The 16215-nt window shown below is 46.0% G+C and overlaps 1 protein-coding gene and 1 long non-coding RNA gene across 8 annotated transcripts in view; one reads left to right on the forward strand and one right to left on the reverse strand.

The window, feature by feature from the left end:
• Positions 1 to 2450: 2450 nt before the first annotated feature.
• Positions 2451 to 4838, reverse strand: LOC141928491 (uncharacterized). The gene is made up of 2 exons (XR_012624777.1): positions 4547 to 4838; positions 2451 to 3274 (listed from the first exon to the last, which is right to left on the reverse strand). It is a non-coding gene; the product is annotated as an uncharacterized LOC141928491 (long non-coding RNA).
• CHCHD6 (coiled-coil-helix-coiled-coil-helix domain containing 6) overlaps positions 3375 to 16215 on the forward strand; it is a 117471-nt gene continuing 104630 nt past the window's right edge. For 5 of the 7 annotated variants that reach the window (XR_012624775.1, XR_012624776.1, XM_074836806.1 and 2 more), the window contains exons 1-4: positions 4937 to 5106; positions 7270 to 7402; positions 8585 to 8654; positions 10870 to 11014. Coding sequence is in view for 5 of the 7 variants with exons in the window: in XM_074836806.1 (XP_074692907.1) it covers positions 5017 to 5106; positions 7270 to 7402; positions 8585 to 8654; positions 10870 to 11014 (438 nt within the window). In the remaining 2 variants the exon portion in view is untranslated. Of the gene's footprint in view, positions 4142 to 4936; positions 5107 to 6924; positions 7152 to 7269; positions 7403 to 8584; positions 8655 to 10869; positions 11015 to 16215 lie in introns of those variants that run through there. The other 2 variants (XM_074836810.1, XM_074836811.1) reach the window with 2 other exon arrangements.

Genomic DNA, 16215 nt, shown 5'->3' on the forward strand with positions numbered 1-16215 from the left:
TCCTCTGTGTTCTGGATGTGAATATGACCCAGAAGACAGGCTTGACTGGCACCTCTTCCTTCTCAATGACTGAAATCACTTGTCTGCCAATCAGAGGAATGGCGTTTAGGGATGAGGGTGTTGATTTGTCTGCTGTATTGTACATACATAGAAACAGTTAGGTGGTTGAAACCAAAGATGGTCTTCCTGGGCTCTTTCAAGCAGCGTGGTTGCCTGGGTCTTGTCATAATGCAACAAGCGTAGGTGGTGATAACAGTGCAGGAAGAGGGAAGCTGGTCAGCTGGGCTCATCTCTGGTTTTAGCTAATACTGCTGAAAACCATGAATTGCAGTTACCAGGGGTTAAAAGGAGTGTTCTGTGGGAAGAAGAGAGGTATGAAGAGGAATGGACTGTTCTTTGTGTCCTGAGAGCATTTGGGGGACTAGTAACTGGCAGCATGGATGTGAGCTGACTGAAGGATAGGGAGACAGAAGGACAGACAGTACTGCTGTCCAGCTGAGCTGAAGTAGCTGTCAAACAGTCTGTGGAGGCTGTACTGCTGTGAGTCTGAGCACATGGGAAAATCGAAGTGACAGCACTGAATCAGGGCTGAGTTTGAAAAGTAAAACCTGTGAGGTAGGTGTGTTTTCCGTCTGCACGCTGCTTCATGGCTCTGGCAGGGTCTTGGAGAGTGCTGTGAAGGAGGAAGCTGACTCTGCAGATGAAGGCTCTGGAGATGTTCAGGTGCTTGAGGCAGAGCAGAAGCCCGTGATGAGTCTGAGCTGTCAGTATTTGGTGACTGGAAACTCTCAAACACCACAGGTGTGTGAGGATCAAGCTGGCTGGTGTTCTAAGTTGGGAGGCCAGTGGGAGGTGGATGTGTTTCTCTGGCAGCGTTCTTCTCTTACATTGCAGTTCAGATCTGCAGACTTCTGCTGGTCTGAATAGGTTTTATGGCTTGATATGTTGAAAATACTTACGTGCATGCAGAGTGTGGTTCATTTAAAGACTGTCTGGAACTTCTTACTAACCTCTTCCATGCTGGAAAAGGGACTACTGTTGTCTGAACTGTCTGGTGTGCAGTTTCAAGACATTGTGTTCCGATCCAGGGACTGTTCAGCTGAAAGCTGCGTTAGGCTGGTTTCTGGGATGTACTGTGCTCTCCAAGGGTTGAAGGGGTATTCCTCTAGCTTTGGGGGTGCTTTCCTACCTGAGTTCTCCAGGTAGGTGGGGATCTGCTATAAATAATAGCAACTTTCCATTAGGGATGGTAGAAAGAGGGCATTTGAAACATTTGGGGACTGTGTAAATCTCTTGCCCCAACTCACTGCTGTTCCTGATGGATATTGAGGTGAGAGTTTCTGGGAAATCATCGTGCAGGTGCAGTGTGGAGGTGTTTGGATCATGTGCAGGTAGGGGAAAGCATTTGCTACCAGGTGTTCCCACCACAGAGAAAGAAAGGTTGGGTAAGAACATGAAGAACAACATTGGTTGCTAAAACTATGCAGGTCCTTTGCTTATCTCTTTTTTTTTTTTGTTAATGAGCAATGCAGCCTCTGGTCTGCCTGTGGACTTTGCCCTGCAGGCCTCTAAGTAGCACTGGCACCTTGAAAACAAATAAGGCCCCCCCTTCTTTTTTTAAATTTACTTTTGAGGAAAAAAGTCTCTGTTTGTCTGTGTGCAAGAGCTGAATTGTCTCACGTAGGTCAACAGCCTTTCACATTTCCCCTCCATGCAATGACTACATGAGGGCTGGAGAAACAACTGGCTGAGTCAGCCCTTGCCCTGTTAGAGGGTTCGTGCTGCTCCCGTCACCTGCTGTGAGTTGCCCTGAGCCACGCTTGCTTACTCTAAAAGGGACGGATGATGCAGTGCCTGAATTGCCCCGCTGCTGCTCCTGATGCTGCTCACAACACCGATCCTGAGCTGCTGTTGGAAAGTGTGGGGAACCCTGCGAAGCTTCCCTGGAGCTGGTGGGCCTTGGACAGAGCCAAGAGATAGGAAGGTCTTCAAGCAGTTGAGAAATAAAGGAGCAACTGCTTTTCCGTCCCAAGGAGTATGTGCTGACTGAACACCCTGACTGAGAGGACTTACCTGCCCTCCTTGGTGATGTGAAGAGCAGGTTATGAATTTGCCTTTTTCTCAGCTGAATTCAGTGCTGAAGGATCGCCTGTGCTGGTGGTCGACATGTCCATCCTGTCCTTTGCTGGCAGGACTCCAGGATTTCTGGAGTATCCCATGTTCTGCTGCTGAGGAGCTTCTGCGCTAAGTCGTGGACTGACCTTCCTCCTGTTGTATTTTTATGTATGTATATAATGCTTTGGGCTATATTCAGAATGGTCCTTGAGCATAAGTGTGTTATGTGGGGGGGGGAGGGGGTAAAAAGAGAGAAAATATAGAATAAATGTATATTTTTGTTTGTAAAATAAAAAAATAAAATTGTTTGGCATAAATGGTCATACTTTCTCAAATGATTCATATTATGGGCTAAAAAAAGCCTTCAGATTGTTTTTTTAAATCCTTGAACAAACATGGCAGATAATAATGGAATAATATGATGTCCTTTTGTCAGAGATGGATTTTTTTCCTTCTTGGAAGACTATTACTAGGACAGCAGATGGCTGTGCAGAGAGTGGTCTCCTGGTCTAAATGGTTGTCGGTGAAGCCGTTGACTCTTCTCTTGGTAACGAGGTCTTGCTGTTCCCGGGCCTGTCTAACACCAGGGGTCTGTGCAATGGGATAGGCTTGGGAAAAGGCTTATGTGGAAGTTGGAACTGACTCTTGCTTATTTCTTGTTCTGGGCTTTATAATGAACCCTGTGTGTCAGGACTAATGTTGCGGCTGTGGGGAGGATGTGATAGCTGCTGAGCAACAGCTGAGTGCTGGCAGTAATCAGCGCCCGTCAGGTTCTCTGTGGTGGGAGTGTACAGGCTGGGGAAGTGGGGTGAGCTCTGCTCTACCTTGGGATTGGGTCACGTCCTTGTGCAATAAAACCTTCTGCAGCTCCTTCCAGGCTCCCTGCAGAAAACAGGATTGCCCTAGGAGATGCTACCGCTGGAGTTAATTTGGATGGCATCCTCTGCTCCTGCGTGGGTGCAGAGGCGTTGGAGATGCTCTACAGCTCCTCCACCATTATGGCTGCTTCCACATCGTGGAGGTGGTGGCACTGCTGGGTGTCCTTAGGCTCCCGGAGATCACAGGAAGGCACGGCTGTAGGTGGGACAAGTGGCTTTGTTGGTCTGTGCTCACTCCCTCGTGGATCTTTGCAGATGATGCCTGCTGCCTGGAGTTACACCTGAAAAAGGAAGGATGACAGGACTAATTGAAGTTATGGGAAGACTTCTGGAGGAGTAATTACGTGGTTAAGAACTCACCAGCCTGGAAGAGCAATGGTGCAGGTCTGTGAAACCCTGAGAGGGCAGAGGAGGCGAATAAGAAATGACTGTTCACAGGCTTTTTTTCAGTACAAAAACTGGGTGCATCAAAGGAAGGGAGCAGGAGGCAGATCAGAAATAAACAAGAGGCTGGTGAGAGCATTCGGGGAGGGGTCACAGTTTGACTTTAGCCAGACCTTCGCTCTTCCACTGGATGTGTGCAGTGTTTTGGTGCTGCAGAGCAAACAGCTGATGGTAGCACAAGGTAGTGCCCTTGTCTCGAGAACTCAAGCAATGGGCCAAGTCTCCAGCATCCAAGGTATTATACAAACAACAAAAATATTCCTTGCTTTCAGGAATATGCTGTAGAAGAGGCCTGGATATCTTGGGGGCAGAGAATCCCAAATACTCCCTTACAGCTGGCCAGAGTCCCACTGATGACTCAAAGCTGTGGTTCCCACATTAACTGCAGTGAAGAATAAGCATTAAGCAGTTAAAACTGCTCTGATGTGCTACAAAGTAGTAGATAAGTAGTGTGAGGATACCAAGGCTTTGTTAACTATCTAGTCCCAAATTGTATAGGTCATCACGTGGCCTGTATTTCTGGGAATGCAGAGAGCTGGGAAAGGATCTGTCAAAGCTGCTGTTTCTTGGAGCAGCTCCTTGTGTGTTACATGATCTTTCTCATTCCTTTGGTTTAGGCTGAGGGTCGGCTGTGCCTGGTGACAGGGACCGTCTCTGTGATGGCCTGACCCACGCGGGACCTGCGCGTGCGTCTGTCGTGGCAGGTAACAGCACGGGCAGTGGGTCTTGCTGGAACAGGGTGGCTGAAGGGAGCAGGGAGGCGACTTCTGCCTTCGCAGCAGCTGCTGTAAAATTGACTAGAGTTGTGGACAGTAATTTTGTTTTTAATCACCAATGTGAGCCGACACGTTGGGGTGGTGAGCTCCCTCGAGGACTATGGAGAGAAATGGTGTGTGTGAGGGTGGACAAGGGGTTCCCGGCGGGTGAGGGGGGCGGCCTCGCTCGGCTGCCTCGGGGAGGCAACTGTCCCCGAGGGGGAATTGCCCAGGACACCCACGGGGCTCGTCGGCCCGTGAGTCCTCCCTGATGGACACCGCTTGGGTTGGTTCCTCAATCTTGGAGCGAGGCGATAAGCTGCGTGCCTTCCTGGCTGATTTTCTGCGTGTTACCTGTGGTTGGCTTTTCTTCCTTCCGTGATTTTTGACCCAGTAAAGAAGCCCCATGAGTTCGGTGGATCGCAGCGGGAGTTTAGCGGCTTCAAAACAAGGGTGTGGAGGGCGGGTACGGCCCCTACCGCGGCGGGAGGAGGAGGAGGAAGCAGCCCAGCGTTCCCGGAGACGCTGCGGTGCCGCCATGGGTCCGTGGTAGGGCGGATAAAGAGGAAACCTCCCCGGGAGCGCAGCGTTCCCTGGGGCCGGGTCAGGCCCCCGCGGCCCCGGCAGCGCCGCCGCCGCCTTCAGCCCCCAGCCTGCCCCGCGGCTCGCGCCAGCACCGCGCCCCGCTATTGGCTGTCCCGTAGCCGCCCCGCCAATGGGGCGCGGGTATGTTGGCAGGTGGCGGAAGGGCAGCGGCGGCCCGGTGCGAGCAGTGAGGGGGGGGCGCGGCGGGGAGAGGCGTCCCCAGCGCCCGCCCCGCCGGTATGGGGGGCAGCGAGAGCAGCCACGGCGGCAGGAAGGTCTCCTTCGGGCTGGATGAGCGGGAGCAAGTCCGGGTGCTGCAGGGCATCAGGGTGAGGCGGCCCCGGGGTGCGCCGGGGCCGGCGGATGGAGGAGGCGGTGGCGGCCGCGGGTGGAGGGCGGGGAGGGGACCCGGGCTGAGGGAGGCCCTGCTGGAGCGGCAGGGGTAGGGCAGGGAGGTCAGGGGAACGTGGTTCAGGGCTGGAAGGTCTGAGTGAGGAAAACCAGCAAGGAGGAGGGTTGAAAAACTGGAAGGCTGAAGGAGTAGGGGGGTTGGAGAGGCGATGGGGTGACGGGAAAGAGGGCTGAGGGCCTGAGCATGGCTGCTCCTGAGGGGTGACACACCAGCCCTTTACCTCCCCTTCCAAATTCTGTCCTCAGCCCTCTTTCCCTCCTCGCTGATTAATGACCCCAGCTTGCCCCTGCCTTGTGCTTTGCGAGCAGTTTGGTGCTGAAGGCGCTGCCTGGCTCTGAGGGCATCCAAGAGGAGACACCTCTGCCCTTGTCCATGATACCAAGAGCCGTGGCACAGCACCACTGTCTGAACGTTCAGGGAGATAAGAGGTTGTGGGGATTAGTGAGGATTAGGGGTGTTTCTAGGAGGGGCAGTGGGAAGCTGCTTCTTGAACTTTGAGCAGACATCTACATGTACATGTTGTGAAAACAAGCCCTGGAGAGTGGTGGTGGTGTCATTAAGGAATGTTTTTTTCCCCATCAAGATTTCTTTCCCTATTTTTCGTTGGTTAATTTTTTTTTTTTATTACTACCATAATATTCATTGCTGTTGTCTCTTCATACTTTTATCTGGCTTTCCCCTAAGATTTGTCTGAAATGAGTTTACAAAGTGTGTTTTGCTGTGGTTACTTATTTTTCATCCCATTTTGACTAATCATTTGACACAAGTTAACTAAGATTGTGCCAATCTCCTTTTTAAAGTGTTTGATGGAGGTAAAGTTGTTCTTGCCTGATTTCTCTTTACAGGGTATCAGCAGGGACCCCTTGAGGACTCACCCTCACCTCCCATAGATGTAATTTGTTCTGGTGCTTTAATTTAGTTAGCTGCTCCATCAGCTAGATGCTGACGTGGGTTCATTGTTACTGGTCTGTTCATGACCTCCAGGAGCTCAAGGTGAAGATGCTCTGTGTATCTCATGAGAGCTAATTAGGTTAAATGAGCTGTGGTCTTTGTAGAACTTTGTTTGACTTCTTGAAGTAAAAGTTTTTCTTTTCCTTTTTTTTTTGTTTGCTTGTTTTGTGAAACAAAGTAATTGTTCCTTAGTACCAAGGATGTTGGTGGTTTTGCAGCTGTGTATAAAAAAAAAAAAAGTAGTTCCACTGAGCCTGGCCCTTAACTAATTCTGGCATTTTACAGATTTGTGTTTTTAAGAACCAGTTCCCATAAACAGGAATTTGGCGTGATAACAGCGTATAATGAAGATGTTAAAAATGCTGTTAAATTGGGTAGCAGTGGCATAGCTGAAAATATATCTTTACTGTGACCAGCCTAGGTGGGGAAACAGCCTCATTTCGTTTTGTTCTGGAGCCAGAACAGGCAGCACAGAACCTCTGGCCTCGGGAGGAGGAACGGGTCAATCTTAACAGTGCTGTGAGAAGCCCCTCGGACTGGATTGCTAGAAAACTTCAAGCTACCTTTTCTTTTTTTTCCATGGGTTTGGACCCAAGTAAGGGAGCGAGAATGATGTTGAGATTGCTAAAAATGTTTGCAGCCTTATGTGAGCGGGAGGGCTGTGCAGCTCTTCTCTGCCATACGGTTTGCAGTACTTCTGCCATGCGGAGCTGGGAAAGCAAGCCGGGGGGAAGGAGGAGGAGGAGGATGGATGGGGGTGGACTTACAACCCTCTTAGTTCCTTTTCTTCCACTTCTGGTAAATATGTCCCTACTCAAGGGGTTGGCTTGTTTGGTGCTCTCCACCTTCCTTAGTATTTGTGGAAGACTAATTGTCATTGTCCAGTGAAGCCTGTAGGGTCAGTCGATGGGCGGTTTTATCACTTGCTGATAGAGTATGTTTTTTAAAAAAGTAAAGTCAATGTACAGTTGTTGACCACCTGGATTCAAAGGACCATGGCACTGAAGTGAGGTAACTGGCAATTCTTTTGCAGTAGCGTGGAAACTAACAAATGGGGAGCTTTTATAATGAAATATATATACATTAAGAGTTAACTTGGTTAATTCTTTTCTGTGTACATATGTTTCAGCTCTCTGAAGATGTAGTGAACCGAATGAAAGAATCTCCTCAAAGTAAAAGGGACAACCAGAGATCTCCCCATTCATCCAATGGCACAGCTTCCTCTTCACCAGCTCCAGAAGGGAAACCCAAATCTCCTACAGGTACTGTCAGTCCCTTTCAGCTCTGCTGTTTTGACACACTTCTCAGCAGTGCTGCCACTGGATGTTATATAGTGTGCCTGTACTTTTCAAGACTACCTTGTTGTGAGAGGAGCTCTTTGATTAACCTGTAACATTTTAATGGATGTAGTTATTGGATGTTACAGTCCTGTGATGTCCTCTTTATGTTTCTGAAAGGTATCTGTGTCAGCTGGCAGTTAGAGCAGTTGAAATGCTACAGGTCTGGTTCTGTCGCTGCATGAACTTAAGAAAGACAGCTTGTTCTTCTAGGTCCTTTCCTTCTTCATCTTTGGATTACCACCCTTTTCAGATACTTTAATTAACTTGTATTCCTCTGTGAACCTTTCTAGGATTTCAGATGAACATGCAATAAGCAAGGCAGAAATTTCTTATTTTACCTTTCATTCCTGGCAAGCTGCCTTGTTGTCTCCTCTGCATGCACAGGGAGTATGTTGTGGATGGGTGGGGGAAATACTGCTTTTTGTTCTTTTGATATAGGCTCATAGAGAAGGAGAGACTGACTAAGCACAGCTTGCCAAACAGATGATGAGAACTTGGTTTCTGAACTTGTCTTTCTTTACAGGTCAGAAAACTATTTGGTTTCTCTTGGTTCTCAAATACACTTTGTTGATAGATGTTATCAGTGTGGATTTGTTTAAGGCATCCAGACTCACATGAAGTTAGGGAACCGGGCCTTTGCTTTTAGAGATTTGTTTGCTGTTAGCTTACATCTTTCCTGAAAGTGGATTCAGCCCTATGGATGGCCTTATGGAAATAATTTCATCTCAACTTGTGTGATCCCTTGTAATTACAATGAAAGTAAGAGGTCAAGGGGAAGACTTAATGGAACTAGAGGAAGGAAATGGAAAGTAGGTCTAAAACTGCACTTATGTTTCTGTGTAAACCAGGGTCTGAGGAGCTAACATCCTTACTTAGAGGTTTGAGCGTGCCTTGTTGAAGATGATGTTGTCAGTGTCTCTTTGTTTCATGAATTCAAACTCCATCCATCAAACTTAAATTTTCTTGAGACTTTTCAAAGTGTATTTTTTTCTGTTGATGGGATAACACTCACATACTAAATTTTCCTCTTCTCAAATAATTTATGATGTGATGAAGGACTATGTTTTGTACTATATTATCACAGATTTCTATTCTTCTTTCTAGGAATCCAGCCACCAATGGCAAGTGACTCTGGTCAGAAGTCTTCTGCTGCAGAGCAGGAACTGTACAGGAGGTGAGGTGAATTTCTTGAAAAAGACAATAGTTTAGCTCCTTTTGGACTATATATACATATATATATAAAAAGTTCTGCTTCAGTCCAAGTGCAATGACTGTGTGTTTTAATGCCTGAGAATTCCGATTGAAGCCTTTTTCAGTTAAGGGCAATGTAACTCATTTTTTAGGGAAGGCTATCCCTTAGCTAAACGGAGCAGTTGGGGAGCTGTGGGCGATAGGAGTGGTGTTTGGAGAAACGGGAGACCAATGTAATGAGTTGGTAACTGCAGAAAACTTGGGTGTGATGTGCATTGCAAGACCAGTAGAACATAAACTTAAGTGCAGTTGCCTTTTCAGGGACAATTGAAGGAGTCTAAGTGTTTGATACTTCCGTCGGGGATTTTGGAATCTCAAACATGGTAGTGGGTTTAATTCAGTTTATACCTAAAATAATCAGGTCTGTCTTATGTATCTGATTCTATTCTTCCTCCCTTTCCTAGACTAGACATAATGCCTGTCAGCTAGTACTAGAGTGCTATGAATTTTTCATCCAAGGGTATTTTAATTTATTAAGATAGAAATACCTGTGTAAAGGTGAGGAAAAAAAAAAGCTGCGAAAGAAAACTGTCCTCTGACAGAACCACAGCAGTCTCCTAGTTCTAGGCCTTGCAGGGCAGTGAGAACTTCAGTTCTGTGTAACTCAGTAGCTTTGTTATAAAATTGCTGGCCTGATCTGTCTGTGCATTCGTAAAGGTGCGGTAAAGATTGGTCTTTTCCTGTTCTTTCTTCTGCTGCTCTGATGGTGTCTTTACCGTGCTTATAGTCTATCAGTCTCTGTGTGTATGGTGTTTTTTGAGTGTTGCAAGTGACTGACCAAACCTGTTAAAACCCCGTTGCATCAATCACTCTGTCCTTACGAAAGTCAGAGATGCAACCAAGGAAAGTCTCTGGAGAGCTGGTTCACTTTCCTGGGGACTGTGGAATTGAAATTGCTGGCAGTTTCCTGTGCTGAGCTACTGAACGGCATCCTAAATGCCTGGTCTGGGAAAGGAGAGGTAGGGGCAGAAATGCAGTGAAAGGCAGGCAGGGAAGACAAAGGGAGGAGCAGCTTGTATGTGTGTGGCTCAACTGTGGAACCAGAACCAGGCCTGAATGGGCTGAAATGCAGCCTGAGAAAGTTTGTGGATGACACCACATTGAAGGAGTGGTCACTGCTGGAGAGCAGCCTTGCCTCTGGGGACCTCGGCAAGCTAGAGCCATGGGAGGAGGGAGCCTGAGGGAACTGCGCTGGCTTAGCCCGCGAAGAACGGGGATCCAACTGTTGTTTTCAGCTTCCTAAAATAGTAAAATAGAGGCAGTGCCAGACTGTTCTCAGAGGTGCACACTGAAAGGACAAGAGGCAAACGGACCACAGCAAGGAAATTCTGTCTGGGTATTGGGGTGGGGGGAAACCCCAAACAGTCTGTGAGTGCAGTGAAGCACTGGAACAGGTTGCACCAAAAGGATATAGAATATCCACCCTTTGAGATTGTCAGAGTTTGACCAAAGAAGGCCCTGAGTGACCTGGTCTAACCTGAAGTTAGCTCTGTTTTGAGCAGGAGGCTGGAACAGATAACCTTCAAAGGTCCTGTCTAATCTAATTTATTCTGTGATTCACTTCAAGTTAATCTCTCTTTGCTTGCATGTGGAATTTCCAAGCTGTGAATTGGATGAAATGTCCTTCATGGCAGTTTGAGATTCAGGTATCCAGGCTACGGACGTGAGAAGGCCAGTTCTCTCAGTGCTGTTGCTGCATGTATTTTATGTGATTTTTCTTTCCCTTGCAGAGCAGAAGAGCAGCATTGTCAGATAGGCTAACTCCCTTTATTGTTGTATGTCCCTTGATCTTTTCCAAAGCGATATCTATTTGTCTACCTAACCGCTTTGTATTCTCACTGTTTTCAGGTGATAGTTAGTACTTAATACAGCTAAATATAACTGAAGTATAAGCTTATATGGTGCAAAGTCTGCTATTGTTGACAGAGCTGTACTTCACTGAAGTTGCAGGTCATGTTTGAAGTTTATTGGACTTTTGAATTCCTGCTGATATGGAGCGGCTGTGAGCAGACTTTGTGTCAAATAGATTACGGAGCTGTGTTTCGGCTCTAGGCAGGGATAGTCCATGCTAAGCTGTGACCCTGTTGCCAGGAGTCTGCTGATCACCTTCTCTCTCTTTGCCTTTGGCGCTCATACAGGTACGAGCAAGAACAGGCGCTGGTCCAGGAGGAGTTGCTCCGGCTGGCCAAAAGAGAAAGGGAAGCAGCCAGTGAGGCCTTGAATACTGCCCTTCAGCGGGAGAGAAACAACACTAACGAAGAGAGGCAGAGAGCAGCCCAGCTGGTGAGTAACAAAAATCCCCACTATGTTTCCACGCAGGACAGGCTGCAATATCTCTGCTTGAGAGGCTGCATTAAATGTCACTTGTGTGATCAGCTTAGAAACTTCGATTTAGGCTGAAACACTCATCACCTCCCAATTCATCACGTCTGGCTTACAGTGTAGCTGGCAGGCTGCTCTTGCAGCGTGTCGTGCAGAGACGCTAAGGCTGGGCCTGCAGGGAAAGGTGTAAGCAATGGCTGTGTGGGGACAGGGGCAGGGTGGGGTGTGTGTATGGGGTCGTTGTCTGGGTTAGAGAGAACTCTTCTAAACTGTTCAGTGAATGAAATGGATGTTTCGATCTATACAGGATCAGATTCTACTGACCTGATCTGTCCTGAAACTTTGCTCTGTTTTTCTAGAGTATAATTGTTCAAATACCCAAATTAATGAAAGGTAATAATGAGTTCTGTTGGTTTGAGTCTTTTATGATGCTAGTAACAGAAGATCTGTTATAAAACTGTCAAGTGTTGTAACATTTTAAAGAAGGCTTAAGATTGATTTTTAGGGACCAGGAAGCATAAACCCCTTTTGTACACACCACTGACTCCCAAACCAATCTGTTCTTGCCCAATACACAGACTTATTTTTGGGGACACCTTGCTGAAGCCTTTACTATTAGTCAGGCACCTCAAGGTTGCTGAAATACCCTGTTGGGTTACTGTCATAGCAGTGCAGAGAAGAGCAGTGGTGGAGGCAGAAGTACAGTGAGATGAGACTGCGTAGAGCAAAAGGCTTATGTCACTACAGTAGATTGTGGTTGTCCTTGGTGCTTAATATTCACACAGTACTATTTTATATTGTTTTGGCCATGGTGTACTGCCTGTAAACAATGCGGAGTCTTACTGGAACTGCCACTTTTTTCCTGACCTGCAGTGATATGAGTAGTTGGGGTACGATAGTGAGGGGGGACTGTGCTTGCCATAGTGACATCAAACTGCCTGTTCTTTTAGACTGTGAAGTTGAAACTTTGAGAGAACTGGACTAAGAGTAATTCTCGCTTGGTGCATACTGCAGGGATGGTTTAGGGAGAGAACAGATGAGTAATGATGGTCTTTATTGTCTTTCTTCCATCCTGTTGCTCTGTTGCATGCACTTGATTTAAATGAAGAATCCTATGAGCATGTTTTTTCTCTATGTTGAATGCTAGGAGTCGTGGCTTACCCAGGCATGTGACTTGGCTGTGAAGAGTTTTGAGGTTGTTATATGAAGAAATTTTGGGGGACTGACTAAATAAAATTTATATAAGGATGGCTCTAGTGGTTCAGACAGTTCCTTCTAGCTATCGCCCATCTCTGATAGTGATCCACAGCAGCTGCTTACGGAGAGCAGGAGCAGGGCAGCTGTATAGCAGTATTTCCCACCAGTATCCCCTTGCAACTTCTGTTGCTCTGGGGCTTAGAGGCTTCTTCAGCAAGAGGTTGCATTTTCACCTTGACGGTTAATGGTCCTTTATAAAATTGTCATCCATGCATTTGTCCATTTGTGTTTTTGGACCCGTTTGTGCTTTTTGACTCCGTGATAACGTTTGTATGGGGTTGGATTGGGAGGTCTCTTGAGACTGCTCTCCTGGAGATAGCTTGTGAATGGCTGCTGTGTCGCAGGAAATGACAGTCGTCTTGGCAGCTTGTACCCTAACCGCAGGGAGTTGTGTGAGTGCTGAGCTTTAGAGTAGTGGTGGCTGAGGCAGGTGGCTGCCGTTCCTCTGCATAGGACATTTGGGCCAGCAGATGCAGCATTAACTCTCTTTCCACTGGAAAGAGAATATTCTCTTCATGTATGCAATTAACAGACTTCTGTAAAGAGGGAGGGAAGGAGCTAGTGAATTTATTGTCCAACCTAGAGATGTGGCCTGGCTCAGAAGCAGAGCCCTGCCCTCCTGCAGTGAGGTGTAGAGTAATCCTGGAGAAATGCGACTAGCAGAGTCAGGCAATATTTGCAAAGTGTGAAGAGGTCATCTCTAAAATGAGTTGGGACCGGACGGCTGGCATAGAAAAGCTGTTCTATTATCTGAATTAGCTTTTAATCCTGCAGTGTCGCATACCCAGATATTGCATACTTGATACTCTGCAAAAATCTGATCAGGCTCTCCTTGTGTAGCCCATAAAAGATAAATAGTGACCATGGACTGTTAGCCTGGAATGTGGTGCAAGAATGAGAAGCTGTTAAATTTCATTGCTCTTTAACTATCTCTTGATCAGTCATAAATTTAAGATCCTTAAAATTGGAATAGTCTAGCCTGTCCTTGCAAAGATGAGGTCAAATCTGTTGTCTATCACCTTCTAGATATCTTCCTAAGCAGGAAGTGGTTTTGCCAGCCATTTAGATTATTGGGATCCCTATCAGACTTGTTTATCTCAGCTACGGTTTCCTTTTGGGCATGGTTACCTTATTGTATTGACTCAATCCTACTCCAGTCATATCTGTCCTTTGTCTTCCAGTGTTGTTGTTTTCCTTTATTTGGAATACAGCTTGAATGGGTGTGAGCTGCTCTTTTGTGCCACATATAATTAGAAAGGTTTTTATTTATTTATTTAATATTTGCAGTAAGATCTTCAGCTGTCCTGTGCCCTTAACGTATCAATAGTTTGGTGATTAGTAGCCTTCTTTTGTACAGTTGTCTCCAGTAGTGATGCAATACTCTCCTTTAACCTTGCTGCTTGTAGACCGTAAATCCAAATATGATAGCTGTAGTTTGAAATTATTTAATTTTCGTTGTGCTGAATGTCACTTGTAATTTAATCTATTCTTTATGATTTTCATTCACTGACTTATTATTGGCAGTGTTGCTATGAAGCACTTCAGTCTTGTTACATGGTACACATTTCTGAAGAGAGTGTGGCCTAGAGCTAACCTTTGATAGGGAGCTTGTTGTCCACTTCTGGGGCCAGTTATGTCGTCATTTCTGGGGTAGGGTGCAGATTAAAACTTACTGTTGTTTTGTTGTGGTTTGTGTGGTGAGTGTTGTTTTGGTTTTTTTTCCTTGAAGTGGTGCACTGGTTACAAGAGGGATTTCGAGTTAAGTGCCTGGGTCCTGTTCTACGTTTTTGTCTTGATCACTTTTTTTAATGACTTTGAACAAGGTACTTAGCTTTTAGACACATTTAGGTTTTGAGTAAAACTCTGTAAAGTTTTAGTTTAAGAAGCAAAACAGCTCTAAGTAGAAACACTGCAGCATTCACTTCCCTCTTTGTGTGAATATGGCTTTTGATTAACCATGGGGGACGGGCTCCAATGGAAGTAGTCTGCTAAGGTGCTGCAGAGGAACTCTTACCAATTTGTATTAGAGCTAAAATATTTTGTTTGTACAGCACTGCAGGATCATGGTGCTGACTGGACTCTGAATAATTTAATGCTGTGGGCACTTAGAATACAGCAAGGATTATATGTACAGTACTTCACAGCAGGGCCTACGGTGTTAACTAATGCTTGTAGCATGCCTTAAGTCTCATGTGAAATATCCAAGAACTAATACAGCTATCTTTAAATCCTTTTTTTTATTTCTAGCATGAGGTACTTCCAAAGTTGTCATAGTCAAGTTATTTAATTGCTGCACTGTGTTGTGAATGGTCTCACCTTTCCCCTGGACCGGGAATCTTTCCTTTTTCACTTCCAATTAATCGAAACCTCTTCTCTCAACTTCTCAGTTCTTTTGGCTTTCTTTTTTGGTCCTTCTTGCCAACAAAAGAAACTCTGCAAGCAGAGCTGCTCTTTTTTATCCTTTCTGCTTTTGTAATCTCCTAAGGCTGTGCAGCATGTGCAGCATATGCATCATGAGCCTCTTGGAGCCAGTGACTCCCTGCCTGATGATTTTCACTGAAACCTTTGAGACAAATCAATGTGGAATGGGGATGGATAAAAGCAGAAGCTGGGGGGGGGGGGAATAAACGCGATTAAGCGAAGACATCTCATTACTACTCTAGAAAGGGAGGATTATAACTTATAAAGTAGGAGGATCTCATTTAGGGGCCATGTGTGCCTGTGTTATCAGGACAGAGGGAGAGCAAATAGAATAAATGAAATTAATACTTTGAAAAGAAGCATTACCCGGATTTAAGAATTGAACTAATATGATTTGTGGAAAGCCCTGAAGTTCTTATCTCCCCATTTAATACCCTGAGGATAATGGCTTTGTCAGAGTTATTGACCAAAAGTCATCGTCTTCCTTCCCACTTTGAAAGAATGAATTCAGAAATGGGGTGATGGTAGGACAAACTTTGCACCATGATTAGCTTTTTCAGACAAGACTGATGGGCACTGGTTGCATGAAAACAGACTAGACACAGAATTCCTAAATTGCTGGGAAAGTGTTTGTCCAGCTGTTGATGATGGGCTGCTCACTATTCCCAGTGTTTCTGGTCATGCCCTGCTCCCAGCCTTGCTGATGGCAACCTTTGCTTTCTGGTGGCTCCAGCATCACCCTGTTGTGATTAGTGTGGCCCAGAATATAAGCATGGGAGGAAATATTCACAAGGATTTAGGGTTTGTCTCTGGTTGCTCCACCAGCTGATTATAATTGGTCATAGGCTGTTGTATTCTTTCAAATGATTTCTTGCCCAGAGAGAATCTCTTTACTCTTCAGAGCTTATCTCCTCTTGCTGATTCAGGAGAGAAGGGCTGAAGGAAGAATGCAGGACTGGGAATGCCCTTCATCAGGGCAGTGGGCTTTGATATTGATGTTCTCTTGTGAGTGTGGGATTCTGAACTCTTGGCCTTTGCCTGTGGCATCTTTGGACACTTGTACCCCTGGTTTAGTGTATATTGGTCTGCTCACATTTTAACTGGTATGTTTTCTCCTCTGTTTCAAAGAACGTGGAGGTAAAACTGCTTAAAATTTCTGAAAGCGGCATAAACAACCCACTCATAGATTGATTCAATGGAGGAGAATTTTTGTTGGCAGCAGGGGAGTGATCAGGTGGAGTAGTGTTTTCCTTTTGGCCCCATAGGGTTGGAGGAATGACCCAATTGACCCATTCATGGAAAGTTTTCTTTAGATTTCTGGTAACTGATGAAGCTTCAAGTCAATCTTGCCTACATTTTTTTTGCTGTGAATTGCCCACTGTTGTGGAGTGTTATCAGCTGTGGATGCAGCTGAGCTGATACTGAAGGTGGTTTTAGAAATGGTGCTGAACATGACTGAGTTTAGTTTAGGCTTTCATTTACTT

This window comes from Strix aluco, chromosome 11 (genome assembly GCF_031877795.1).
Source record: "Strix aluco isolate bStrAlu1 chromosome 11, bStrAlu1.hap1, whole genome shotgun sequence".
Classification (NCBI taxonomy): Eukaryota; Metazoa; Chordata; class Aves; order Strigiformes; family Strigidae; genus Strix; species Strix aluco.